Source organism: Gorilla gorilla, chromosome 7, assembly GCF_029281585.2.
Source record: "Gorilla gorilla gorilla isolate KB3781 chromosome 7, NHGRI_mGorGor1-v2.1_pri, whole genome shotgun sequence".
Taxonomy (NCBI): Eukaryota; Metazoa; Chordata; class Mammalia; order Primates; family Hominidae; genus Gorilla; species Gorilla gorilla.
Window position 1 is genome coordinate 5,622,792 of NC_073231.2, and position 26,437 is coordinate 5,649,228.

At 48.8% G+C, this 26,437-nt stretch overlaps 1 protein-coding gene across 5 annotated transcripts in view; it reads left to right on the forward strand.

The window, feature by feature from the left end:
• The window catches only part of DLGAP2 (DLG associated protein 2), a 968,326-nt gene that overhangs the window by 516,593 nt on the left and 425,296 nt on the right, over positions 1-26,437 (forward strand). For all 5 annotated transcript variants that reach the window (XM_055347993.2, XM_063709014.1, XM_055347996.2 and 2 more), the window contains one exon: positions 12,279-12,311. In XM_055347993.2, coding sequence (XP_055203968.2) covers positions 12,279-12,311 — 33 coding nt within the window. The remainder of the gene's footprint in view (positions 1-12,278; positions 12,312-26,437) is intronic.

Consider the following 26,437-nt stretch of genomic DNA (forward strand, 5'->3'; position numbering starts at 1 on the left):
AGGTGAATCGAGGAGGCTTCTGGGTCCGGACTGTGCGAAGTGATGTTTTCAGTGGAGTGATGGAGATGGGACCTGCACACAGTCACCAGGTATTTGGCTGTATGCTTCTGAAGCTTGAGGACACCTTTGGCATAAATAAGTGAAGGTGAAAACTTGACACTGGATGAATTTCTCAGAGAGGCTGTGAAGGTTGAGCTCAGCCACAATGTAAGAGCAGGACCCCGGGGACATCCCATGTTTAGGAGAGAGGCCCTTTATGCTGCTGTGACATTGAAGAGACTAAGCTGGGACAGAGGCTGAGAACACCAGAAATGGAGTTCAACACGAGTGTCCTGCATGCCGTCCCTGGGAGGGTGGCTGGATTAATGAGAAAGCACCGCTCTACCCTTGCCTGCTTCATTGCCGGAGAGAAGAGAATGGCAAGAACTCCACAGGCTCAGAACTCTTAGCATTGGGAGCGCATTTCAGGAGCAGAATGGCAGACTCAGAAATGGGCCACTGGGCCTGTCTGTGGGTCCCGCGGGAAGGTCTCAGCCTGCATGAGCGTCTCAGGGCCCCTCATTTGCCCACGAGTGGAGTGCACTGTCAGTGTGCTTCCCATCTAGTTCCTTATGTCATCTCTTCAGGTGTTTCTTAACTACTGAGGCCTAAATAGAACTTTCTTCTATTTCTCTGCTCTTATCTATTTCTCATGTTCTCATAAAAAGCTAGGAAACAGATTGCACTGAACAATCTTTTGCTTGATGAAATATTTTGCAAATTGTTAAAAACGAAACTAGAATAATTCCTTATACGACTGAATGGCTGACCACAGGCAAATCACTTCATTTCTTTGGGCTTCTTTTTCCTGAACTGAATGAAAGACATAAACAAGCTGATTATTCACACACAGCTGTCATGGAGCTGGTGAGATTGGAGTCATGAGCAGCATTGAGTTTCATAGATTAAAAGGATATAAAAATAAACTATTGATTATTCAGGGGTGGGCCATTTATTTTTTAGCTAGTTTTTAACCGTGGGTGCACATCCGTTAGGCAGTGAGCACATATTTGGGTTGAATAATACTGAGACCTTGTTTTTTCCTTAGAGATTTTAATAAGCTAATTAACTTTATTTTCTTTTTTTTGAGAGAGAGTCTTGCTCTGTCACCCAGGCTGGAGTGCAGTGGTGCGATCTCAGCTCACTGCATCCCCTGCCTCCCGGGTTCAAGTGACTGTTTTGCCTCAGCCTCCCGAGTAGCTGACACTACAGGTTCATGCTGCCATACCCGGCTAATTTTTGTGTTTTTAGTAGAGATGGGGTTTCACCATGTTGGTCAGGCTGGTCTTGATCTCCTGACCTTGTGATCTGCCTGCCTTGGCCTCCCACAGTGCTGGGATTACAGGCGTGAGCCACCGTGCCCAGTAGTCTTTCTTAGGCTCAGCTTACTCTGAAGATAAATCTGCTCCCCAGAAACACCCCAAAGTCAGATATGGCATTTCACGACGTGACAATGGCGAGCAGAGAGGCTGAGCTGTGAGCTCACAGTTTGTCTCCAGAGCAGCTCCAGCGCCTGGGTCTGCACACCGCGCACTTCCTCCTGCCACAGCTGTGGGGGTCAGGGGCTCCCGAATGAGACATCCTGTGTTGATCGCAGCCGTCTCCCAGCACGTGGAGCAACACTAGGACCATGATAGATGTTCAGTCATGTTCGTTGAAGGAAGAAGGGAGTGAATGAATGTCTTCTCTGAGGATAGCTGAGCATCTGTGCGTCCGTCTGGCCCTGAGAACTTGGTTGCGCTCACATGAGGATCCTGAGCAGGTAGTTATCTCGGTCTGGAAGCAATAGCTTCAGGCAAAGAGAAGATGCGTTCCCTCCCTGTCTGTGCATATGACTTTCACGGTTGTTCCTACCGTTCATTGCTTTATTAAAGCCAGTCACTCCTGGGTTTGCCTCCACGTTGTTTCACTTCATTAAAAAAAATTGAATGAGACTTGAATTTGAATGCAATTGTGTAATTGAAGGAACTGTCCTACACACGATTTATTAATTAACCTTGGAGCACACTTATGTCGGCCTGCTTCCTGATTATAGTCAGGCGCCAGGTAACGACGGGGTGACGCTCTGAGAAACATGCCCTTAGGCGGCTTTGTTGTGTTGTCTTCATTTGTACAAATTTAAGGGATACAAGCACAGTTGTGTGACCTCGGTACGTGGCACAGTGGTGAAGTCTGGGTGAATATTTAGGGGTTGGCTTTCTGCTACGGGTATTTTTTTTTTATACATCAACTATCTGCAGTTTAAACATTGGTTTTCAAATTAGAAATTAACCCATGTTGACAAGAATGTTACTTTGTATTCTTGTCTCCCTTCCCTAACCCGTGCAACCAGCAATATCGTTACCACAATTTCTCCCTGAGAAATAACTTCTAAAAATTTACTGTCATCCTGGGCTTTTACTTAGCATTTATACATATACATGACTAACGTTATTAGAATATTGTCAATGACTATCTCCTAGCATAGTACCTGACACAAGGTAGGTTTTCTATGAATATTAAGTCAGTATTAAAGAATACACATCCAAAAATAAAAATGAGATAGTGTTTTACCTTTTGCTCTTTCTGTTTTTTAATGTTGGAGTTTTCCATTTGAGCAGATAAGATTCCATAGCATCCACAAATTGTATTTATTGATTTATTTTTGAGACAGGGTCTCTCTCTGTCCCCAGGCTGGAGTGCACTGGTGTATTTTGGCTCACTGCAGCCTCAAATTCCCAGGCCTTGGTGATGCCACCTCGACCTCCAAGAGTGCTGGGATTACACGTGCAAGTCACGGTGCCTGGCTGAAGTATAAGTTATTTAAGCATCACTCAGTTGATGATAGTGGAGTTTTTGGCCTCTGTGTCAGGTCATGTTGGAACACAGTCATGTGATCCTGGAGTCAGGTCATCGTGTCATACAGCCGTGTGGCCATGTTGTCATATAGTCATTGTCATACAGTCACGTTGTCATCTTGTCCTAGGGTTGTTGTGTCCCATAGTCACGTCACATCATCACACTGTTTCACAGCCGTGTCCTGTAGGCGTGTTGCATATTCTCACATCATGTTGTCTTAGGGTCATGTGTCCTGTACCCACGTCACAGTATTGTCTTGTCACGTGGGCCTGGTTTCCCACAGTCATGTTGTCCTGGGTCATGGTGTCACAGTTATGTCATGTCACACTTGTCACACTGTGGTGTTGTCACATGGGTGTGTTGTTGTCCTGAGTCACAGTGTCACAGTCATGTCATGTCACACTTGTCACACTGTGGTGTTGTCATGTAGGTGTGTTGTGTTGTCCTGGGTCACGGTGTCACAGTCATGTCATGTCACACTTGCCACAGTGTGGTGTTGTCACATGGGTGTGTTGTGTTGTCCTGGGTCACGGTGTCACAGTCATGTCATGTCACACTTGTCACACTATGGTGTTGTCACATGGGTGTGTTGTGTTGTCCTGGGTCACGGTGTCACAGTCATGTCATGTCACACTTGTCACACTGTGGTGTTGTCACATGGATGTGTTGTGTTGTCCTGGGTCATGGTGTCACAGTCATGTCATGTCACACTCGTCACACTGTGGTGTTGTCACGTGGGTGTGTTGTGTTGTCCTGGGTCGTGGTGTCACAGTCACGTCATCACCATGTTACACGGTGGTGGTGTCACGTGGTGTGTTGTGTTGTCTCACAGTCATGTCCTGGGTCATGGTGTCCCACACTTGTGTTATATCAATTGCCTGCATGAGTGAGTGCCTATTCACATATTCTTGACAAAGAGTCATGGTTTCGTGCTCTCTGCTGTGTGAGAAGTGCTAGCGAGGCCACCGGGTGTCATGGCTGGGCAGTGGCCATGGCGGCCAGGCAGACCTGCTGTCGTCTGGAGCTCCTGTTGAAGCACGGCTGGATGCGGTGCCTCCAGGTGGCTGCTGACATGGAGCCTTTCTTGACAAGCAGAGGATCCTGCTCTGTGCTCGGAGACTCGGAAGAGGAAAGACGTTAGTGGTTTTCTCTCTCTGTCTCTTAGTCACTGTCGCAGCTGGAGGGAGGCAGAGGAGGACAGAGGACGGGGGAGGCAACAAATTAGTGCAATTGTCACAGCAGCCCAGTGCTGGGCTTCGCATCTAGGCACCCCCACGGGCTTCCCAGCGCCAGGCCTCCCAGCACCCGCCCTCATCCCGCTGTCCCTCGGCTGTCTGCACTGCACGGCCCCCGGCAAATGCCGCCCACGCCCGGGCCTGTCCCCGCGTGGCTTCCTGTAGAAGGAGCACAGATGCTGTTTGCATTCACGGCTAGGTTGGAACCAGCCTCAGGAAAGCGGTACCCATCCCCAGCAACACTGAGCTTGGCTTCGCCCTGAGGAGCTCCAGCCAAGGCCCTGGGCTGTGTCCACCATGCAGGGCTGCAGCCGCTGGGTGGTTCCTGTGTGTGCCGTTTCTGCCCGGGGCTGCAGGAGAGCTGCCAGGGCCCCTTTATCTCCCAGCTCCGTCAGCTGCTACTGTGCACCCCTCCCCGGGTTGGTGTCAGGAGGGAGGGCGGGTGCTGCGGAGGCCGACTCCATGCAGAAGCCAGAGATAGCGTGCACTTGGCTTCACAGACCTCAAAGCTGCCTCTCCAAAAATATGTGCATAAATTTAGAGTAGCCTCCATAGATAAAATGCTCTATGAATTTACGCAGGAGATGCTGCAGTTTCCTCTTTTCTAGGAGATTAAAGTAAGGTACCTTGTGCCAGAAAACACTGGGCTGGGCGTTTGCTGTTCACGTCTGGAGCTTGGGGAATGAGCCGGTTCTCAGCGGGCCGCGTGTGGTGAGGGTTCAGGTTCACTTACACAAAGCCATCAGACAGATTTCTCCATCTGTGTCAATTAGCACAGATCAGTGTGGTCTTCTCCCAATTTAAGTGAGACTCTGCACTAACGACGAATCCACAGTGTATGGAGGTTAAGTCTCCTCCACATTGTGAATATTTTTTGATGGGTGTTCCTTGGGGAAGAATTCATTGAAAGGGTCCATGCTGCTGTGAGTACGCTTGCTGTGTGTTCAGCTTGCTGGGTGATTTTAAACATATGTGACCTGTGATGAAGATGAACTCTGTGGGGAAAGCCCTGAATCTGTGGTCAGTTTTGACGCACATTTTGGTTCGCGTTGGACGAGAGGTGTGGAACCACAGTCTCTGATCCATGTCTGACTGAGCCGCCTCGTGAGGCTTCCAGCCCCTCCTCGGGGCACTGAGTGGGGACAGCCATGGCCAGGGGGGCCAAGTTGAACCCAGTGTGCCTGTGGGCTCAGCGCTGAGGGCTGGTCACAGATCCCACCCTTGCAGGTCTCAGTCTGCCTCTCCCTTCCCTGAAATCAGTGCCTCCCACAGGCACCATGGTGAAGCCGGCGGCGTCTGCCCTGGGGGAACCCCGGGCACATCCAGGACTCCGCTCTGTCCCTATCATGTGACCTCTGATGGGTCCATCAAGGCCTCATGGTCTTCTCCACGTGGGAGGCCAGAGTGGATCCCACAGTTCCTGACATGCATGTTCACTCCGTGTTCCTGAGTGTACTGCCAAGGTCTCAGTGGTCACATTTAGGAACATCTTGATTAAATAAGATGCAGTGGGCTTCTATGTCATGGGCCTCCTCGGAGCCTCTAGTTTGGGAGTGGCTCTCATGAACTTACCGTGGGGCGGGATCATTGGCAGCACTGACTTTTTGTTTGGGGAAAATCACGATCTATGGCCTAAGACGGCTTCTCGCATCTGCATTCCAAAATAGGGTTTCAGAGCCTCGTGCTCTCATTTAAAGCAGTTTTTTGTCTGTATGACTCAGTGGTGTCTTTCCCGGGAACCTCCTGCCTTAGCTCTTCTCAGGATGAGACGAAAAAATCCCTTTTGGGTTTCGGGGGCCGAGTGAGTGTGCAGAGTTGTTGACTTCTGGATTTTAGCTTCCCTGGCCCACGCAGTTCACTGCACTCCCACAAAGACCGCTCCTGACTTTTCCTCCGTGGACCTCACTCCCTGGCCCTCTCATCCTGCCTCTCCTGCCCAGGCGCTGTGTGTGTGTCCTCTCCTGCCCGGGTGCTGTGTGTGTGCCCTCTCCTGCCCGGGTGCTGTGTCTGTGCCCTCTCCTGCCTGGGTGCTGTGTGTGTGTCGTCTCTGCCCAGGCGCTGTGTGTGTGTCCTCTCCTGCCCGGGTGCTGTGTGTGTCCTCTCCTGCCCGGGTGCTGTGTGTGTCCTCTCCTGCCTGGGCGCTGTGTGTTTGCCCTCTCCTGCCCGGGCACTGTGTGTGTGTCCTCTCTGCCCAGGCGCTGTGTGTGTGTCCTCTCCTGCCCGGGTGCTGTGTGTGTGTCCTCTCTGCCCAGGCGCTGTGTGTGTGTCCTCTCCTGCCCGGGTGCTGTGTGTGTCCTCTCCTGCCTGGGCGCTGTGTGTTTGTCCTCTCCTGCCCAAGCGCTGTGTGTGTGTCCTCTCATCCTGCCCGGGTGCTGTGTGTGTCCTCTCATCCTGCCTGGGTGCCGTGTGTGTCCTCTCCTGCCTGGGAGCTGTGTGTGTGCCCTCTCATCCTGCCCGGGCGCTGTGTGTGTGTCCTCTCATCCTGCCCGGGTGCTGTGTGTGCCCTCTCCTGCCCGGGTGCTGTGTGTGTGTCCTCTCCTGCCTGGGTGCTGTGTGTGTGTCTTCTCATCCTGCCCGGGTGCTGTGTGTGTGTCCTCTCCTGCCCGGCCGCTGTGTGTGTGTCCTCTCATCCTGCCTGGGTGCTGTGTGTGTGCCCTCTCCTGCCCGGGCGCTGTGTGTGTGTCCTCTCCTGCCTGGGTGCTGTGTGTGTGTCCTCTCCTGCCTGGGTGCTGTGTGTGTGTCCTCTCATCCTGCGTGGGTGCTGTGTGTGTCCTCTCCTGCCTGGGAGCTGTGTGTGTGCCCCCTCATCCTGCCCGGGCGCTGTGTGTGTGTCCTCTTCTGCCTAGGTGCTGTCTGTGTGTCCTCTCCTGCCCGGGTGCTGTGTGTGTGTCCTCTCATCCTGCCTGGGAGCTGTGTGTGTGTACTCTCCTGCCCGGGTGCTGTGTGTGTGTCCTCTCATCCTGCCTGGGAGCTGTGTGTGTGTACTCTCCTGCCCGGGTGCTGTGTGTGTGTCATCTCATCCTGCCCGGGTGCTGTGAGTGTCCTCTCATGCCTGGGCGCTGTGTGCGTGCTCTCTCATCCTGCCCGGGCGCTGTGTGTGTGTCTTTTCCTGCCCGGCCGCTGTGTGTGTGTCCTCTCATCCTGCCCGGGTGCTGTGTGTGTGCCCTCTCATCCTGCCTGGGTGCTGTATGTGTGCCCTCTCCTGCCCGGGCACTGTGTGTGTGTCTTCTCCTGCCCAGCTGCTGTGTGTGTCCTCTCATCCTGCCCGGGTGCTGTCTGTGTGCCCTCTCATCCTGCCTGAGTGCTGTGTGTGTATCCTCTCCTGCCCGGGCGGTGTGTGTGTGTCCTTTCCTGCCCGGGAACTGTGTGTGTGCCCTCTTATCCTGCCTGGGTGCTGTCTGTGTGTCCTCTCATCCTGCCTGGGTGTTGTATGTGTGTCCTCTCCTGCCCAGGTGCTGTGTGTCTGTCGTCTCCTGCCTGGGTGCTGTGTGTGTGTCCTCTCCTGCCTGGGAGCTGTGTGTGTGTCCTCTCCTGCCCGAGCACTGTGTGTGTGTCCTCTCCTGCCCGGGTGCTGTGTGTGTGTCCTCTCATCCTGCCTGGGAGCTGTGTGTGTGTACTCTCCTGCCCGGGTGCTGTGTGTGTGTCCTCTCATCCTGCCTGGGAGCTGTGTGTGTGTACTCTCCTGCCCGGGTGCTGTGTGTGTGTCATCTCATCCTGCCCGGGTGCTGTGTGTGTCCTCTCCTGCCTGGGCGCTGTGTGTTTGCCCTCTCCTGCCCGGGCACTGTGTGTGTGTCCTCTCTGCCCAGGCGCTGTGTGTGTGTCCTCTCCTGCCCGGGTGCTGTGTGTGTGTCCTCTCTGCCCAGGCACTGTGTGTGTGTCCTCTCCTGCCCGGGTGCTGTGTGTGTCCTCTCCTGCCTGGGCGCTGTGTGTTTGTCCTCTCCTGCCCAAGCGCTGTGTGTGTGTCCTCTCATCCTGCCCGGGTGCTGTGTGTGTCCTCTCATCCTGCCTGGGTGCCGTGTGTGTCCTCTCCTGCCTGGGAGCTGTGTGTGTGCCCTCTCATCCTGCCCGGGCGCTGTGTGTGTGTCCTCTCATCCTGCCCGGGTGCTGTGTGTGCCCTCTCCTGCCCGGGTGCTGTGTGTGTGTCCTCTCCTGCCTGGGTGCTGTGTGTGTGTCTTCTCATCCTGCCCGGGTGCTGTGTGTGTGTCCTCTCCTGCCCGGCCGCTGTGTGTGTGTCCTCTCATCCTGCCTGGGTGCTGTGTGTGTGCCCTCTCCTGCCCGGGCGCTGTGTGTGTGTCCTCTCCTGCCTGGGTGCTGTGTGTGTGTCCTCTCCTGCCTGGGTGCTGTGTGTGTGTCCTCTCATCCTGCGTGGGTGCTGTGTGTGTCCTCTCCTGCCTGGGAGCTGTGTGTGTGCCCCCTCATCCTGCCTGGGAGCTGTGTGTGTGTCCTCTCCTGCCCGAGCACTGTGTGTGTGTCCTCTCCTGCCCGGGTGCTGTGTGTGTGTCCTCTCATCCTGCCTGGGAGCTGTGTGTGTGTACTCTCCTGCCCGGGTGCTGTGTGTGTGTCCTCTCATCCTGCCTGGGAGCTGTGTGTGTGTCCTCTCCTGCCCGGGTGCTGTGTGTGTGTCCTCTCATCCTGCCTGGGAGCTGTGTGTGTGTACTCTCCTGCCCGGGTGCTGTGTGTGTGTCCTCTCATCCTGCCTGGGAGCTGTGTGTGTGTACTCTCCTGCCCGGGTGCTGTGTGTGTGTCATCTCATCCTGCCCGGGTGCTGTGAGTGTCCTCTCATGCCTGGGCGCTGTGTGCGTGCTCTCTCATCCTGCCCGGGCGCTGTGTGTGTGTCTTTTCCTGCCCGGCCGCTGTGTGTGTGTCCTCTCATCCTGCCCGGGTGCTGTGTGTGTGCCCTCTCATCCTGCCTGGGTGCTGTATGTGTGCCCTCTCCTGCCCGGGCACTGTGTGTGTGTCTTCTCCTGCCCAGCTGCTGTGTGTGTGTCCTCTCATCCTGCCCGGGTGCTGTCTGTGTGCCCTCTCATCCTGCCTGAGTGCTGTGTGTGTATCCTCTCCTGCCCGGGTGGTGTGTGTGTGTCCTTTCCTGCCCGGGAACTGTGTGTGTGCCCTCTTATCCTGCCTGGGTGCTGTCTGTGTGTCCTCTCATCCTGCCTGGGTGTTGTATGTGTGTCCTCTCCTGCCCAGGTGCTGTGTGTCTGTCGTCTCCTGCCTGGGTGCTGTGTGTGTGTCCTCTCCTGCCTGGGAGCTGTGTGTGTGTCCTCTCCTGCCCGAGCACTGTGTGTGTGTCCTCTCCTGCCCGGGTGCTGTGTGTGTGTCCTCTCTTGCCCGGCTGCTGTGTGTGTGTCCTCTCATCCTGCTGGGGTGCTGTGTGTGTCCTCTCATGCCTGGGTGCTATGTGTGTGTCCTCTCCTGCCCGGGTGCTGTGTGTGTGTCCTCTCATCCTGCGTGGGTGCTGTGTGTGTCCTTTCCTGCCTGGGTGCTGTGTGTGTGCCGTCTCATCCTGCCCAGGTGCTGTGTGTGTGTCCTCTCCTGCCCGGGTGCTGTGTGTGTGCACAGGGACACAGTCATGTCCGCGCCTCCTGCAATCAGATCCCCGCGTGGGAAGTCTCGCCTTGGAAACTGAGGGGAAACTGACTGTGGGCCCTCTGTTCCCGAGTGAGATGCCTTCTCCCCACTTTCTGCAGAATTTGTGAAGGGGTGGTGCTTGCGTTTCCAGATCAACTAAACCTGAGGGTCTGCTTCAGTGATGGCAGCGATGGGATGGCCCGAGTCTGAGCTGGCTGCCCCACGTTCCCTGGGTGACAGGAGCCCCGCCTCCCTCCACAGGCTTTGCGAATGGTGGTGGCTGGGACAGAGGTGGCCCCGTGCGTGGACCATGGCCTGCCCCATTCCTCTCACACAGAGCAGTGTGGCCCTGGGCCCAGCGCTCCTGCGTCCAACAGCTTCTACTTCAGGTCCTGCCCTGCGGCACCGATGTCTTCTCTCCCGTCCCCTCCACCGGCGCCCGTGAAGGCAGGTGCGGTCAGATGTGTCCACCCCGAGGCATGTGGGTCTGTCTCCCCGAAGTCGGGAGAGCTCAGTAGAGCTGTCAGTCACAGTTTTAAAGGATGATTCATGCTCTTTCCTTTCCACCAGCCCTCTCCCGCTCACCCACCAGAGCCCGACCTGCCACACACACGGCTCCCATGTGAGCTCCGTCCCCGCCCCGCCCAGCCACCAAGGTCACCTTCCAAAGGAACCACGAGAGCCTGTGAGGCTCTGCCTCAGAATCCCTCATTGCCTCCTAACTTTTATTTTGAACAACACCTCAACTCCCTTTTTAATGTTTCGCTCCCTCCTGAACGCCCTCCGCTCACCTCTCTGCCTGCCCCTCCACCCCCCCGCCCCATCCTTCTGGGCAGATGCTGCTGCTGTCCCCTGCCTGTCCACCTTGTCCGTGCCTTTCCTGGGACGTCTGTGCTCCCTCCCCAGATTCCTATTTAAAATCCTGCTTGTCCTTCAAGGTTCAAGCCAGATGGCATCACGTGGCGTCTCCTCTGTGGGCCCTGGGCTGTCACGCTGGATGGCAGAGTGTGTGCCTCTGTAGCTGACGTGGAGGAGCCAGTGTCCTCCCGAGGGCCCGTGCAGGCCAGCGCTGACGTGGAAGAGCCGGCGTCCTCCCGAGGGCCCGTGCAGGCCAGCGCTGGCGTGGAAGAGCCGGTGTCCTCCCGAGGGCCCGTGCAGGCCAGCGCTGGCGTGGAAGAGCCGGTGTCCTCCCGAGGGCCCGTGCAGGCCAGCGCTGGCGTGGAAGAGCCGGTGTCCTCCCGAGGGCCCGTGCAGGCCAGCGCTGGCGTGGAAGGGCTGGTGTCCTCCTGTGGGCCTGTGCAGGCCAGCACTGGTGTGGAAGAGCCAGTGTCTTTCTGAGGGCCTGTGCAGGCCAGCGCTGGCGGTGTCCTCCCGAGGGCACGAGCAGGCCAGCACTGGCGTGGAAGAGCCGGTGTCCTCCCGAGGGCCCGTGCAGGCCAGCGCTGACGTAGAAGAGCCAGTGTCCTCCCGAGAGCCTGTGCAGGCCAGCGCTGTCGTGGAAGAGCCGGTGTCCTCCCGAGGGCCTGTGCAGGCCAGTGCTGTCCCTGCAGCCTTGATATCTGACGCACATGCTCATTCCCTCTCCCACCCTTGTGGGCTCAGGGTCCTTGACACTAGTTCAGGGCTGGGGGTTAAGTCACCTGCCCTCTTGTTCTCAGGAAAGTGGATGGAAGCTGGCTTTGAACCCAGGCCTACCCGGCCCCCAAGTCTGAATTCTTTCCCATGAAGACCTTGCACTTGTGTGTCTGTGCACTTGCTACAGCTTCCTTGTGTGAGGATCAACTGTAAATGCCATGCTCCCAAAGTGTCTGTGTCTATTCTGCAGGCAGAGCCAAGTTCATAGTCACTCAGGGACCTACTTACAGGGGACTCATTACCCATGGATTTTAGTGTTTTCCTGAAAGATAATACACATTTGCTCATAACTTTTGTGCCTGAAAGGAGATGTAACAGAGCGGGAGCTAAAGTCAAGGTTTCAATGTTGAAACTGGGATAAAATATATCATTGTTATTTCGTCTAAGTAATTTGTGTTCAGCCATATACAATTAAGAAAGTATATTCGCTGTGTGCATATGACAGGTCGTTACTACCAAACACCACATGTTCTCATTCATAGGTGGGAGTTGAACAATGAGAACACATGGACACAGAGGGTAATGTCACACACTGGGGCCTGTCGGTGGGTGGGGGGGATGAGGGGAGGGAGAGCATTAGAACAAATACCTATTGCATGCAGGGCTTAAAACCTGGATGATGGATTGATGGGTGCAGCAAACCACCATGGCACCTGTATACCTGTGTAACCTGCACGTTCTGCACATGTATCCCAGAACTTACTAAAATTAAAAAAATTTTTTTTTAATTCTCAAAAGTAAAAATGTGATCTGTAAAACATTTGCCAAGGGTAGCTTTTGAAGTAAAAGTTGCTGGCGTGCAAGACCAGAGCTGGCTTTGTTTGTGGAGGGGTCCACTGGCTCTGGCGTGGTCAAGCAGCATCATCGTAAAGTTGTAGTGTTGTTGTTGCTGATGTTGAATCTTTTTAACTGCATGGTTGAGACCCTGTGGGTGTAACAGCTTCTCTCTGTCTCTGTTTTCAGAGTCGCAGTGCACGCTCTGCGGGGAGCCGGAAGGTGAGTACCTGACATGCTGCCTGGGGTGGGCGGGGGCCGCGCGGCTCACAGGTGTGTGGCTGGCAACAGTCTGCCATAAAACGTGTTGGAGAGAACCTTGAACATTGATGCAGTCTGTGTGCTGTTTGATAGGAACGTGAGTAAAATAATTGAAGCAAAGTGCAAGGTGAGCGTTAGGACTCAGCAGCTCGTCTCTGAAGAAGAATTGGCTTTACCATCAAATTGCAATATTTTCTTTATTTTTTTCTTGTTCTGGATCGATAAATTTCCATCAGTTTCTGTGAGGTAACAGATGTTGATACAGGCTTATTGGCTTTAAGTGCATTCGCCCAAGGTGCCAATGAGCCTCAGGCTGAGTCGGATCTGGGAAGCCGTTCCCGACTGTCAGTGGCTCAGCCTGAGAGTGTGTGGGGCCTTTGCTGGCCGTGAGTGATGTTCATCAGTGTTGCTTATTTAACTTTCTGCGCAAGTCTCGTGTTTAAAACACGCGGCAAAGTAGGGCCCCTGAGTCTGTCGTTTGTTGACTGTTTGGAACTAGTGAAAGCCAGCATTGATGTAGTATTTTTCAATGGTCTAATTAGAAAGAATAAGGAAAATGTGATAAACACCTGACCCCTATTAGTGGGGACTCTGAATTAACTGGAGCCTTTATTTCGAGGTCTGCTTTCAGCAGAAAGAGACAAATTGGCTGAAAAAGAGTCAGCCTCGGGGAACTCGGGACACAGCCAACCCCAGGAATGTGCCTTTGGGTCAGAGCCCAGCCCAGCTCTGCTCCCACGGGGAGAGATGGGGAGAGATGATCCCAACGCGTGACTCTAAGGGCCGAATACTAAAGGCTTCTGTATACTCAGGGCCACAGAAGCTCAACCGCGTCCACTGGAAAGGCTCTTACTCGCAATTTAAAACACAAAAATGAAAAAGTGAGTATAGGGTTAACTTGGAACTTCTATCAAACACTTAATTCCCTCATTTGGTGGTTAAGGGAAGTATGACAAGGTTTTAAAACTTTTTCCTGTGTCGTTTAGTAGTCATGGAACGCACAGATATATCCATGGTAAAGTCAGTCACTGTACATTTTTAAATCGTAAGCTTCACTTTTATGCAAAACACCAGACTTTGCACACCTGGCATTTCCAGAGTCAAAAGTAATGTGATGTTCTACAGTCAGGTGGGTGGGGGCTGTTCCCGGGTGGAGCCTGGGATGCTGGTCTGGGTGTGGCAGAGGCTGCCTGTGATGGGGAGGCCACAGGTCCTTTCCCCTGGAGACCCCAAGGCTGCTGCAGAGGATGATGAAATTCTGCAGCCTGTCTGTTGGGTGTTTGAAAGCTTTATTATTTCTTATCATTATAACTTCCATTGTCATTCCCACCAGGGAAAGCATATCATGCTTTGAATTCATTTCTCATTCTCTTTCCCCCAACCCCTCACCGAGAGTTTTCAGTGTGTGAGAGAAATTGTGAAATATAAAACCTTGTAAATAGTGGTTTAAACACATTGCATCTTGCTTTTCATCTACTTGTTTCTAATAACAAATGTCTGCCTCTGCCAAGGACAGTGGCCCATGTGGGGTGTGTTTTGTTGTCACATGCCACTTACTGCTGTCATAAAAGAAGAGTTTTTTCCCAGTAAATCAGAATCCACGATGTTTGGAGGAGAGGGTTTGGACCGGATGAAGGCTGATAAATCACCCCGGAGTCCTGGCTCAGGGATGGATATTGGATGATTTCTGGGGACATTCTAGGTCATGGGATTGACTCTAGAAGGGACCTTGGCTCGCCCAGGCTGACTTGAGGTGACCATAGTCGTCCAGAGCATGGGGAGGTGAGCTGGTTCCATCAGGGCTCTCCACCCTTAGGTCTGTGACCTCTCAGGCCCAGCACCACTGACGTCAGACCAGAGTGCGTGGTCCTGGACAATCCCAGGGTCACTTCCTCTGGTCACCTGCCTTTGATTGGCCTCCATATCACACATACTGTTGGCTCCCAGCAAATGTGTGACAGTGGCGTGAGGAGGGGAAGAAACGTGTTCGTTCCTGCTCTAGAAGGCAGGTCAGCTTCCAGATATTTAAAGCGAGACAGACTGGGAGGGCAGGTCAGCTTCCAGATATTTAAAGCGAGACAGACTGGGAGAGCAGGTCAGCTTCCAGATATTTAAAGCAAGACAGATTGGGAGGGCAGGTCAGCTTCCAGATCTTTACAACGAGACAGACTGTACTCCAAATAAGAAGACTCCCCCTGTCTGGTGGGGAGCCCCGCAGAAGTCGGGGGGCTCTCCAGCCGAGGGTGGGAGTGGGAGGGGTCTGGGCAGTGGTCGGTGGGGCTCCCTGCTCTGGCCTGCCCCTCCTCACTGGGCTGCGGTTCTCTGAAGCCACCCCGTGTTTCAGATGTACGAGTGCAGTTGCTCCAGATCAGGGAGGAGGAAGGGTTTGTGGCGAGGTCTCAGCTGTGCTTTAGTTTTCGCAAAGCACTGTCATATGAATATTCATATATTTTTAAAATCATTTAAGTAATTAGTCTAAGTGAGAGCTGGCTGGGCGCAGAGAGTGGAATCTGAAATCAGCCTTTTTGTTCGGTAATTTCTTCAGCAGTTTCTGTGAGTTAACTCATAAATGTCGTGGCACAGAAATGACCAGCCAGAGGCTGGTGGCAGCGTGTGCGGCTCGGATGTGGGTGTGCAGCGCTCATTACATCCAGAAGGTTAAGGCACCACCTCATTTAGCATCTCGCTTTCTTGTCAGAAAGCTGTTAACAGCCTTCTGTGGCTAAGCCAGTGAAGTGGGAAACACCTATTTGCATTTTAATGGTTAGTTCTGTCTGTGAGAGCTACTTCTTTGCATACAGATTGAATAATTAGCCCAGTCTCAGATGATAATATCTGTCAAACAAACACGACCAGGGACAAAGTTTACAGGATGCTGGAGACCTCAGAATTCTACAGTTGGGGAATCTCTATAATGGTGTGGCCTGTTTTTCAAAGAACTTAAAATTTTAATTGTATATAAAATGTAGATCATGATCTCAATATGCAAATTACTTACATGTTCTGTATTACGAGGTTTTGAAACTTGTGAGACTATGTTTTCATGAGATAAAAATGTTTAAAAGATTGATTGTTATTTATTGGTACCTTTATTCCTACCAAGAAGATACAGACAGCCCAACTAAATCCTTGAAATGCAGCGTGGCGTGAAAATGGAGTGGCATTTTAGTTAACGAGGTTCTCGATGCCATTTACAGGAATGCAGTTTCTACAGGGTTCTGCTTTGCAGAGACCTCTCCTGATAATAATAATAAATTTACTCAGAACAATCTCAGTTGTCATAATAATTTGCCAATTTAATACTAAGACGGTCTCAATTTGTATCATTTTCTTAGTGATTCCTGTTACCTTTTAGATAAAGGCAGTAACCAGTTACTATATAGCAATAAGAGGGCAGGCTGGTTTATCTTGACATAGCAAAAATCCGTGTACGATATAATCTGTCAATTTAATATAGGAAAATAATTTAAGAGTACCTGATTTCTTTTTAAGCTTTATTGACAGATGCATGATACTACTCGCTTTTCAACTAGAACACAGGAAAATTTATGGACATTGGGTGGGGCCACAGATGTCACTTCATGGATTTGTCTGTTGGTTTACATTTTTATGGCTTGATTTGTCACCACAGCAGATAGATTTTCCGATGTGGGAAGACGGATAATGATGCCTGGTGGGGCCGGGAGAATGTATTTGAAATCCACAGCGACATAATAACAGTGTCTTCGATCTGTGTTATTTGCCCCCATTAAATCTAAGAAATAAAATCAGCTATTAATATTATTATATAAATGTAGCATTAGAAAATGCTACAAAAATGTTGGGATACATTGACATGAACGATTCTTTAGCAATCGAGGCCTTAAGATTGGAACTTTAAGAAACAATAGATGATTGTGATGGCAGAAATATATATTGGATTATTTGGGTAATGTTTTAGAAATTCCAGGCTAAAAGCAAAATTCAAGTCTTAAAAAAACTAAGTAGTTTAAGGTAAGAGATTTTCTTTCTAAATCTGTTTTCATTTTTGTTGTTTTTACGTTGGTTATTGGAAAACACAATCTGCATGCTGCCCTTGGAATTTTGGGAAGACCTACAGAATCTTATATTTTAGAATTTTGGGAAGACGTACAGAATCCTATATTTCATCACAACTAGGAGGAAACCAGGCCACCTCTTCTCCCTTCATAACTCATAATCAAGATATTGGGAAAGTTTTCGTGCAGTTAGTAGCATTCAGTTCTTGCTTTTTAAATACAAGATATTCAAGATTTTCCCCAGAAGTGACTCGAAACAATGCAGTCTCCTTAGTGGGTTTTTGTTTTTAACCTTAATCGAATATGTGTTGTCTTAACATTTTAAGACCTCTTAACAATTCTGGGGAAAAAATGATAGGGTTGCTTCTTGAAATTGCATATTGAAGAGCTTAGAAAGTAACCCCAGCCCTGTTCTCTGCTCTCTGTGGAGAGGGAGGGCACCACTGTTTCAAAGACAGCTGCCACCCTGTCTCTCTGAGACCACAGCTCTTTAATTGAATGGTTTGTATAAAAATGATCTTTTCTGATTGCTATTTGTGGTTTTTAGTGATTATTGTTGCTGAAGAACTAAAAAGTTCCACTAATATTTGAAGGAAAACAGACTCAGCTCTGGCCAGTCTGTCTTCTAGGACCTGAACATGGTTAGGGTTTTGGTGGAAATCAGAAAACAGTCTCTAGGGTAAGAGGGAGAATGCTGCTCCTCTCTTAGTCTAGATGGAAGACTTAGTTGACCCCTGTGCCATGCCCACTAAGAATAAATAAAACGCTGTACAATATGTAACACAATTTATTTCAGTGCATAGTTGAGCTTGGATGAAAACAAAAGAAAGGGGATCCCCTGAGCCCCAAGAACTAAGAAGGAATTCCAACCAGGGCATCAGCACGAGTTCCAGCTGCAGTTGCTCCTGAGATGCAGTCCCAGAAAGGGGCCTGGGATGGGGCTGGGGTTGCGATCTGTGCCCTGTCAGGTAGGGGTGGTGGAAACACTGGAATTGAGCCCCTTGAATCAAACCCAGACACTCACCCAGCTTCCCCGTTTGTGAGAAAAGAACTGGAAAAACATGCCTGAGAAAGTGTAGAGGAAGCTCATCGTACATCCAGGGCCATGGATAGGATATAAAGTTACCAATGAGAAATGCACACTCCAGGTATGGATCTGAGATCTGAATTTATACTACCTGTGTGTTGCAGAAGGACCACATGATGACATTCATATGAAAGTTGTTCCAAAATCAGTTATGATTCTCTCAGAACCTAAGGGCTCTGGCAGAATCAAAATCACAAACTATATACACTGAATTCTTGACAACATAGGGGTCAAAGGACTTCTCCACTATAAAATAGTACCCACTTTAGATAAACCTACAGAAAAGAGTATAACCCATATAAAGAAACTTTAAGGAAGTGATATGGTTTTGCTGTGTCCCCACCCAAATCTCATCTTCAATTGTCACTCCCATAATCACCATGTGCCATGGGAGGGACCCAGTGGGAGGTAATTGAATCATGAGGGTGAGTCTTTCTCATGCTGTTCTCGTGATAGTGAATAAGCCTCATGAGATCTGATGGTTTCATAAAGGGCAGTTCCCCTGCACATGCTCTCTTGCCTGCTGCCATGGAAGACATGCCATTGCTCCTCCTTTGCCTTCCACCGTGATTGTGAGGGCTCCCCAGCCAAGTGGAAATCTGAGTCCATTAAACCTCTTTTTAAAAATAAATTACCCAGTCTCGAGTATTTCTTCATAGCACTATGAAAATGGAATAGTACAGGGAATAAGAAGACACAACAGGAGAATGAACCAAAGCCCTAGAAGTAATAGACTTGCCTAGATATTGGATACATTTATAATTATTAAATAGATTTTCAAAAGAAACAGGAGCCATAATGTAAGAAGTATCTATTATGAGGAAAGAAAGACTTAAACAGAATATCTGGAAACAAGATGGGTCATTTAAATTGACCACTATGTGGATATATTATTATAAAGTAGATTAGACAGAGCTGAAAAGAGAGTTGCCAAACTGGGAACTAGATACTAGGATATCACCTGAACTTTGCATAAAAAATATAAAGGGAAATAGAAGAATTAAGATGCATGGAAGATGGCTTGAGAAACACAAACACATGTCTGGAATTAAATGAGAAATTAAAAAAGAATGGGGAGAAAGGAGAAGCAGCATTAGTCAAAGAAGTAAAGGCCAAGATTCCTAGAACTGAAGAAATGTATTGGGCCTCTTTGATCTAAAGACTCCTAAGACTGAAGCCAGACAAGTACAGACACTCCCGTGCCTTCTAAAGTGAAACCACGGAATAGGAGACGAAGAATCAATAAAGCCAGAGAGAATACAGACAAGTGTACTTGATTTTCAGGAGAGTTTTTATAGTCAATACTGATGCCAGATGATGTTGGAATAATGTCTAAGAATTTCTGAGACAATAAAGAGAGTGAATAGAATGCAAAATATTTAATATAAAGGTGAATAGAAGAGGAGACAGGTAGGGGAGGGGAGAGAAAAAGGCTTAGACAACAGAAAGCACATGGTAGGATGACTCAGGTATTTTTATAGATAAAATCATTGTTTAATGATAAAGGGAATCTGCTCCAAGAAGCTATAAGAACCATCTACTTTATAATAGATTCAAGATATGCAAAGAAAAAAAATAATTACAGGGAGAAACCAACAAATGAAAAATTATGACAGGGGACACCCTTGTCTAAGGACATAGAACCTCACTGAAGGGAGTGGGTGCAACCCAGGAAAAGCAGAGACGCTCTGAAAGGGGGGTTTCCCTGGCCGCCAGCATTCCCAACAGGGACGCTGTCTACTATCTGCGAAAGGGGGTTCTTGCCAAGTTCACAAAGTTTAATTTTTTGCTTGACTTCAGTCCTTTTTTGGCTTATGTGGCATTTTAGCAAGCACTTATCCAAGCAGCCATGCTTTTATTGGAAATATTTGCAGGACCCTTCTGGTTTCCAGATGAGCACAGATTCACCTGGGTGATCTTCTGTCTACGGGGCAAGGTGTGGAGCAGGAAGCAGCATCTCTACTGTCCCTTCCCGGGGTCCTCAGAAGCTCCAAGAATCCCTCTCCCCATCACCCTGCTCTTTATGGCCGGCCATAAATAACTATTACCAAAGCATAAGTCAGATCGTATTATTTGCTTCCTTAAATCCTGTCAATTCCTCCTCTGTTGGATAAATTCCACATTCATAATCTTGCCCCTACTGGTCTGTCCAATGCTGTTTAACCACATATGAAATATGCACCCTCTGTTCTCAGTCACCACTCACTGACGTACGCCTCCGTGGGTGCACCCGGGACGTTGAAGGCTTTACAATAAAAGCATGATACAGTGAGGGGGGAGGGGGGTGTTGAGTGCAGACCGAGTTTGTGTATATGTTTGTGTGTGTGTTTTATGAACAAAGAGAAAGCTATCGAGGAATACTTTGGAATACATCCCCTCTCCCCACTGTGTGCAGCTTCTGCTAGGATAATGAATGGCTTGCTCATTAATGCGTTATCCCAGCAGAAGATGCACACTCAGTGGGGAGAGGGGATGTGTAATAGTTTGTATTAAAAATAAAAAGGGCGCAGTGGCTCACGCCTGTAATCCCAGCACATTGGGAGGTCTAGGTGGGCAGATCACAAGGTCAGGAGGTCGAAACCATCCTGGCTAACATGGTGAAATCCTGTCTCTACTAAAAATACAAAAACAAAATTAGCCAGGCGTGGTGGTGGGTGCCTGTAGTCCCAGCTACTCCTGAGACTGAGACAGGAGAATGGCGTGAACCAGGGAGGCGGAGCTTGCAGTGAGCCAAGACTGCACCACTGCACTCCAGCCTGGGCAACAGAGCGAGACTTCATCTCAAAATAAATAAATAAATAAAATAAAAAGGTCTGGGTGCAGTGGCTCACGCCTGTAATTCCAGCACTTTGGGAGGCCGAGGCGGTGGATCACTTGAGGTCAGCCTGACCAACATGGTGAAACCCCATCTCTACTAAAAATACAAAAATTAGCCAGGTGTGGCAGCGGGCGCCTGTAATCCCAGCTACTTGGGAGGCTGAGAATCCCTTGAACCCAGGAGGTGGAGTTTGCAGTGAGCCGAGATTGTGCCACTGCACTCCAGCCTGGGAGACAGAGCAAAATTCCCGCTCAAAATAACTAAACTAAACTAAACTAAACTAAACTAAACTAAACTAAAAACTAAACTAAACTAAAACTAAACTAAACAAAAAAAAATAGGTCTAGAAAAAGGCCTCCAGGGTCAGCTCAGACACCGTTTCCCTGATGAGACCCCCACGTCCTCCCTGTCGCTGGCCCACTCCGTAGCAACTCTGTTGGACTTCCTTTGCCATCCCTTCCCTTTTTCTCCTCTGCAGATGTCTGTTGGAGCAGAATGTGTGTTCCACGCTGAGCTCAGTGCTGGTTCTATGGGAACTCTGAGCATGGGAACTCATTTTTCCTCCATCACACCCACCCTAGTCCTCTGCATTTCATAGCCGTGTAGTTTTGAATCAAAGGCATAAAGCTGGCTTAATGGATGTCTGTTCTTATTACAATATAAGTGCCGCATTTAGAATCAGAGGTGAAGCCATAGCTATTAAATATGATAAGATAGAGTGAAACAGGGATGAATTGAACATACCATCTGGTGTCTGAGACTGTGACAATTACCCATTTATGCAGAATGATATAAAATTCACAAATAAACCCTAGTTTGCAAATTTCTTTCTTTTTAAGAAGTAATATCCAATATCAGAGGTTCAGGTATTCTGGCATTGAAACAATTTTACCTCAATGATAGGCTCAGGAATACATAAATATTTTATATTTTTGGTCACTGGGTAATTTAAACATCAGGCCATGGGTTTAGTGTGATTGGAGAAAATACTATTTTCTTGTTGCTAAACGTGCCTAATTGTTGAATTTTGAAGCATATTTGGGAGATGGAAATATATGCAATTGCATGTTGAGGAAAAGAAATATCAGAATTATTCTCAGTAATTCATAATAAGCTCATTTGCAATATTGAAATAATCGGCCAAAGAGAGAAATTTAATGTGGGATAGAGTCTGACAGCTGTCTTCCATGTTAGAGTGTCGCCATCTCCAAAGCAAGAACTTTGTTTTAAAATTAGAACATCATTCGTGCCATTTCACAAGAAGCATAAAATGCCCCCAATTTAACATCTTTCCGCCGATCTGCTGAGAGTCAAGTATGCTTAAGAGAATTCTTATCATCTTCCTGAGCTGCAGGAATACAAAGATGTTGAGTGGTTATTAGATTTCCTGAGAGTTACATGTCTCTGCAGAAGCCACATTATCTCAACTTACTACTTGTTTCTTTAAAAATTTAAAAACATTTCCCAATCATGCACCTCATGTTGCACACTGGGAAATGTCAGCATTGTTCTGGGGTCTCACTCTGACTTGGCAGGTGCTAAGACATTTTCAAAGACAAAGAAGCTTTTATTTGACTTAGACCTTCAGGCTAAGTCGGCTTTGTGGCAGAATGACATGGCCAGAGTCAACAGCAGCGGGACTCTCAGCTCTATCTGCAGCTGATTCTGCAGGTAGCTCAGCTGTCGTCCTTGGTCTGAGATGAATCTTGGAGGGACACCAGAGACAAGGAACAGAATTCCCTGATGAACCAGTAGGGCATACAGATGTGAATTCATCAAGTCTAAATATTCTGGGCTCCTAAGCAACTGCACATTGGCTCACCCCTTCATCGGTGGGCCCGTCTGCCACCTCTTCTCCGGGCCATGTTCGTTGCTGCTTCCTTCCCTGCCCTTCTCCTGGATTTTCTTGATTTTCCTGCCTGCATTTCACAGCAGTAAATGAGTCCCAGGACACCATGCTGGGTGCTGGGAGGAGGAGCCAGAGGGTGTTCCAGCCTGGAGCTCCCAGCCTGCAGAGGCTCCTGGCACAGGGAGGACGGGACCTGCTGGAAAGACCATCCCGAGTGGCAAGGCGTGGCTCTGTGGCTTCACACAGCAGTTGCGGTGAGCCCAGGTCAGAGCCATCCACGTTCCTGTAACACTTGCTCCAGGGCTTGTGTTTACACATTTGAGCTGAGTTTTAGATCTTCTTTGTCTGTTTATGTGACTGAGAGAAGTAAGACACCCTCAACCCTGAAACCCCGTATTATTGTGGCTGTGAATCCCTAATTGTGCTCTCCTCTCTGATTGGTACATCTAACAATAATGTTACCCATTACGAAGGAGTGAAATGTCTGCAGCACCCACCTTTGTAAAATGACCTTGGAAGGAAAACACCCCAGAACAGAATGACTGTGCACCCCCCTCCCCCAGCCAATCTTGTGATCAGATGACCCAGAACTCAAGCTGTGAACCTAGAAATAAGCAAAAAAGGCTGGCGAGGATTTTTAGACACTGACATTGTATTTTTAAAGCTAGAGAATCACCGTGGTGTAATGGGCGCGCCAGAAGCCCTGGAACCAAAAAGGCAAACTCGCTGAGTGACTCATTTTCTAAAATAAATTGAACTAAATCTTCATCTCCTCTTCATGGACCGTGGAGAGGCACATGCAGAATCCTGAGTGTGGAAGAAATTGTGCGTCTTGAAACTGGTATTTTCCTGGGCGGGGAGCATTTTCATCACAGGCCTTGCCCTTCTCACCATACAGTAGCGGGTGGTCTTTTCCCATTTCCCTTGGGGTCCTGGTCTCTACTGATGAAGTAGACCCTCTTCCTTCTCCCTGTGGACACCTGTATTCCACTCAGAGCCCATGTCTTGGTTGACTGACCGTGATGCAAAGCTTTCTCCTGCTGGCCATGGGTTGCTTTGATTTTTAAAAACCAGGTGGGTCTTGTCTCACCAAGATGGGAAGCCGTGTGCAGGATGCTGTGTACAGTCAACAGCATGGGATTGAGAATATGAGAGCTGTGAACCGTATACACAGAAGGGACTTGGATCAACAGAGGAGCAACGTCTGCAGGTGTCCTGGAGCCACAGCTCTGAAAAATGTCCAGAAATAGATGGAAAAGTAGAACCTGTGATGTGGGCAATGGGGAGAATGAATGTGACTGTTGATCATCACAGCCTCATTGACTTATAGGATGCAGAAGCATTTGTTTTGCTTTAAAAATCATTTTCAGTATATGCGTCCTCTGTTTCCACTCTTGCCTTCCGTCCAAGATTGACTTTCCTCAGGAGAAATGCAGGCTCCAAGCCCAGCGGACAGGGTCAGGCCAGGAACCAGGCACCACTGTCTTAACCTCTTTGCCATTAATTCGAAGTGGCGGCTTCTTAAGAACGTAACTTCTCTGACCCTGATGTTCTCCCAGTAAAATTTCCTTTGCCTTAAAATTGTGTGTCTCTGTGTGTGTCTCTCTATTTATGTCTGTGTGTGTGTCTGTGTGTGTGTGTGTGTCTACCTCTCTCTGTGTGTCTCTGTGTGTGTGTCTACCTCTCTCTGTGTGTCTGTGTGTGTGTGTGTGTGTGTGTCTACCTCTCTGTGTGTGTGTCTACAGAGTGAAACCTCTGCTGTCAGGGTCTGATTTTTATTTTCTAGATGTTCTACATAAATTTGGTTTCCACAACTGTATACACCGTTGACCTGCTACTTAGTAAAACTGTTTCTTATTGTCAGACGTGTTGCAAAAAGGCAGATGGGAAGTAATTTTTTAAATTTCAGAATTGTAATGACGGATGACCCATTTCCTAATATTGCAGTTCTCAAATTCTTTCCCCACGTCTTCATGAAATAAGTCATAGTTAATTTTGGCAAACTAACCATTAGCAAAATAAATGATTAAATAATTAATTAAATCATAAACCCACAAAAAAGAAAACATGTGAAAAGGAGAAAATAACATGAATTGGGAGTCAAGATTAGCTCCAAACAGGCCTTGGTAAAAATCCAGCTTTCTCCACCCAGCACCGAGAGACCTCCAGCCAGCAGTGTGACTTCACGGCATCTGGACTCCTCAGCCGGAGGGGGGTGCGCCCATTTCAATGCGTTTCTGAAAATTATGCTCTTTAAGCACAATGCATGGCACACACTGGGGACGTAGTGACTTCTGTTTTACTTTTATTCTGGAGACTTGACTTTATGAACCTCCTTGTCCATTTGTTGATTATTCACTTCATGTGTCTTGCCCCAAGCCCATTTATCAGGCATTATCTGAGTGCCGAGGAAACACACGCACGAACGAGATAGTGGTACATCCGAGAAACATCTGAAAATTCAATCAGTAGTTGCAATAAAGAGTTGTAAATACAGCAATAGTCGTACTCTAATGATGATGAATATTGATCTACCGTTTTATAAAAATGGTTCCCACAAGTGGTGAACTCATAGAAACAGGGTAGAGTGGTGTCTGCCAGGGCTCAGGGGGAGGGGAAATGGGACAATGTTGGTTGAAGGCTACAAACTTGTTGTTTAAGATGAATAAATTCTGGAGATCCAATTAGAATGATTTCTTTTTAATTTTTATGTATTTATGAATTTATTTTTTAAGAGACAGAGTCTTGTTCTATCACCCAGGCTGGAGTGCAATGGTGCAACCTCAGCTCGCTGCAACCTCCACGGCGTTCAAGTCATTCTCCTGCCTCAGCTTCCCAACTAGCTGGGACTACAGGTGTGTGCCAACACACCCAGCTAGTTTTTGTATTTTTTTTAGTAGAGATGGGATTTCACTACACGTTGGCCAGGTTGGTCTCAAACTCCTGACCTCAGGTGATCCGCCTGCCTCAGGCTCCCAAAATGCTGGAATTACAGGCATGAGAAACCATGCCTAGCCTAGAATGATTTCATTATTCTCCATTTTCTCAAATAAAAAATAAGAAAGTTAATGTAATCACATTTTAAAAGCAATTAGGATACCCTCATTTTAGGTAAAATGTAGGACAAATTGAATTTGAGTTGGTATTTCTGCAGTTAGAGATGGAAACATCAATTCATTTTATGTGAGTGAATGTAGACAATACATAGCAGGTCCAGAGTGTGCAAGCATATTGTGGTAGGGGCCAAGGAATTTCCAAAAAGTGAGATTGAGCTGGAAAAGAAAGTTTTTATATATATAGAAGTTTTATATATTTAGAAGTTTTATATATAGAAGTTACGTACGTACTATATTAAACATTTTATATGTAGAAAACATATATATTACATATAAATGTTTTATATAGAATATATATTCACATCTATGTTCCATATAAATATATCCATATATCATACAAATTCTGTAACATTTTAAACTTTGTTTTATGATCATGCCAAAGCAATGCAAGTGATTTCAGCTGTGGAAGGGAACAATCCCGTGTGAAGCGTTGGACATGGGAGATTCGTTTGACAAATGGTGCGCAGGACCCTATGGGAAGGCCAGGCCTGACGAGTGTGGTGTCGAGGTTTCAGGGTCTGTAGGACTCGGACCATGGGTGACTCTTCCCATCATGTGACAGACGGCTCTCTAGAGCTGTCTAAGAAGGTCCATGAGCTGCCGGCCTGCAAGTCCCTGTCACTGTTGTAAACATCTGTAGAGGCTTTGGGGGCAGAAGGGTGTGTAGTTTCCATCAGATTTTCGTGGAGATTCATGACCACGTAAAAGGTGAAAAGAGGAGCTTCTGTGCTGTGGGTTATGGAACCTGGGAAGGAATGTAAAGAGTGTGCTGACATTCCAAAGCCATCTGGGTTCACCTCTGCCTTGAATATCTCCAACAAAGTCCATTTGACCACTGGGGTTGATCCTGGTCTGGCTCCTGAATTTTTACCTCAGGCCCATTCTTATGATAAAAATGAGTAAATAGTAGCTGTGGATAGCTATGGAGAGCTGTCTCTGGAAGGTGTTTGTCTGAGTGGACCTGGCTGGGTTAGTCTACAGGGGGGCCCTCCCTCCAGCCACAAACACACATGCACCCTAATATCCAGTACTTGGGTATGGAAAGAGGTGGGAGCAGTAGGAAGTCTGGGAGCCACGTGGGCTGCTCTGAGAGAGCCCTGCTGGGGACTTGAGTCCCTGCCACCAGCTCAGCTTTTGCTTGGGAGCATCAGGCACAGCTCACATCCCTAAATCACGCCAG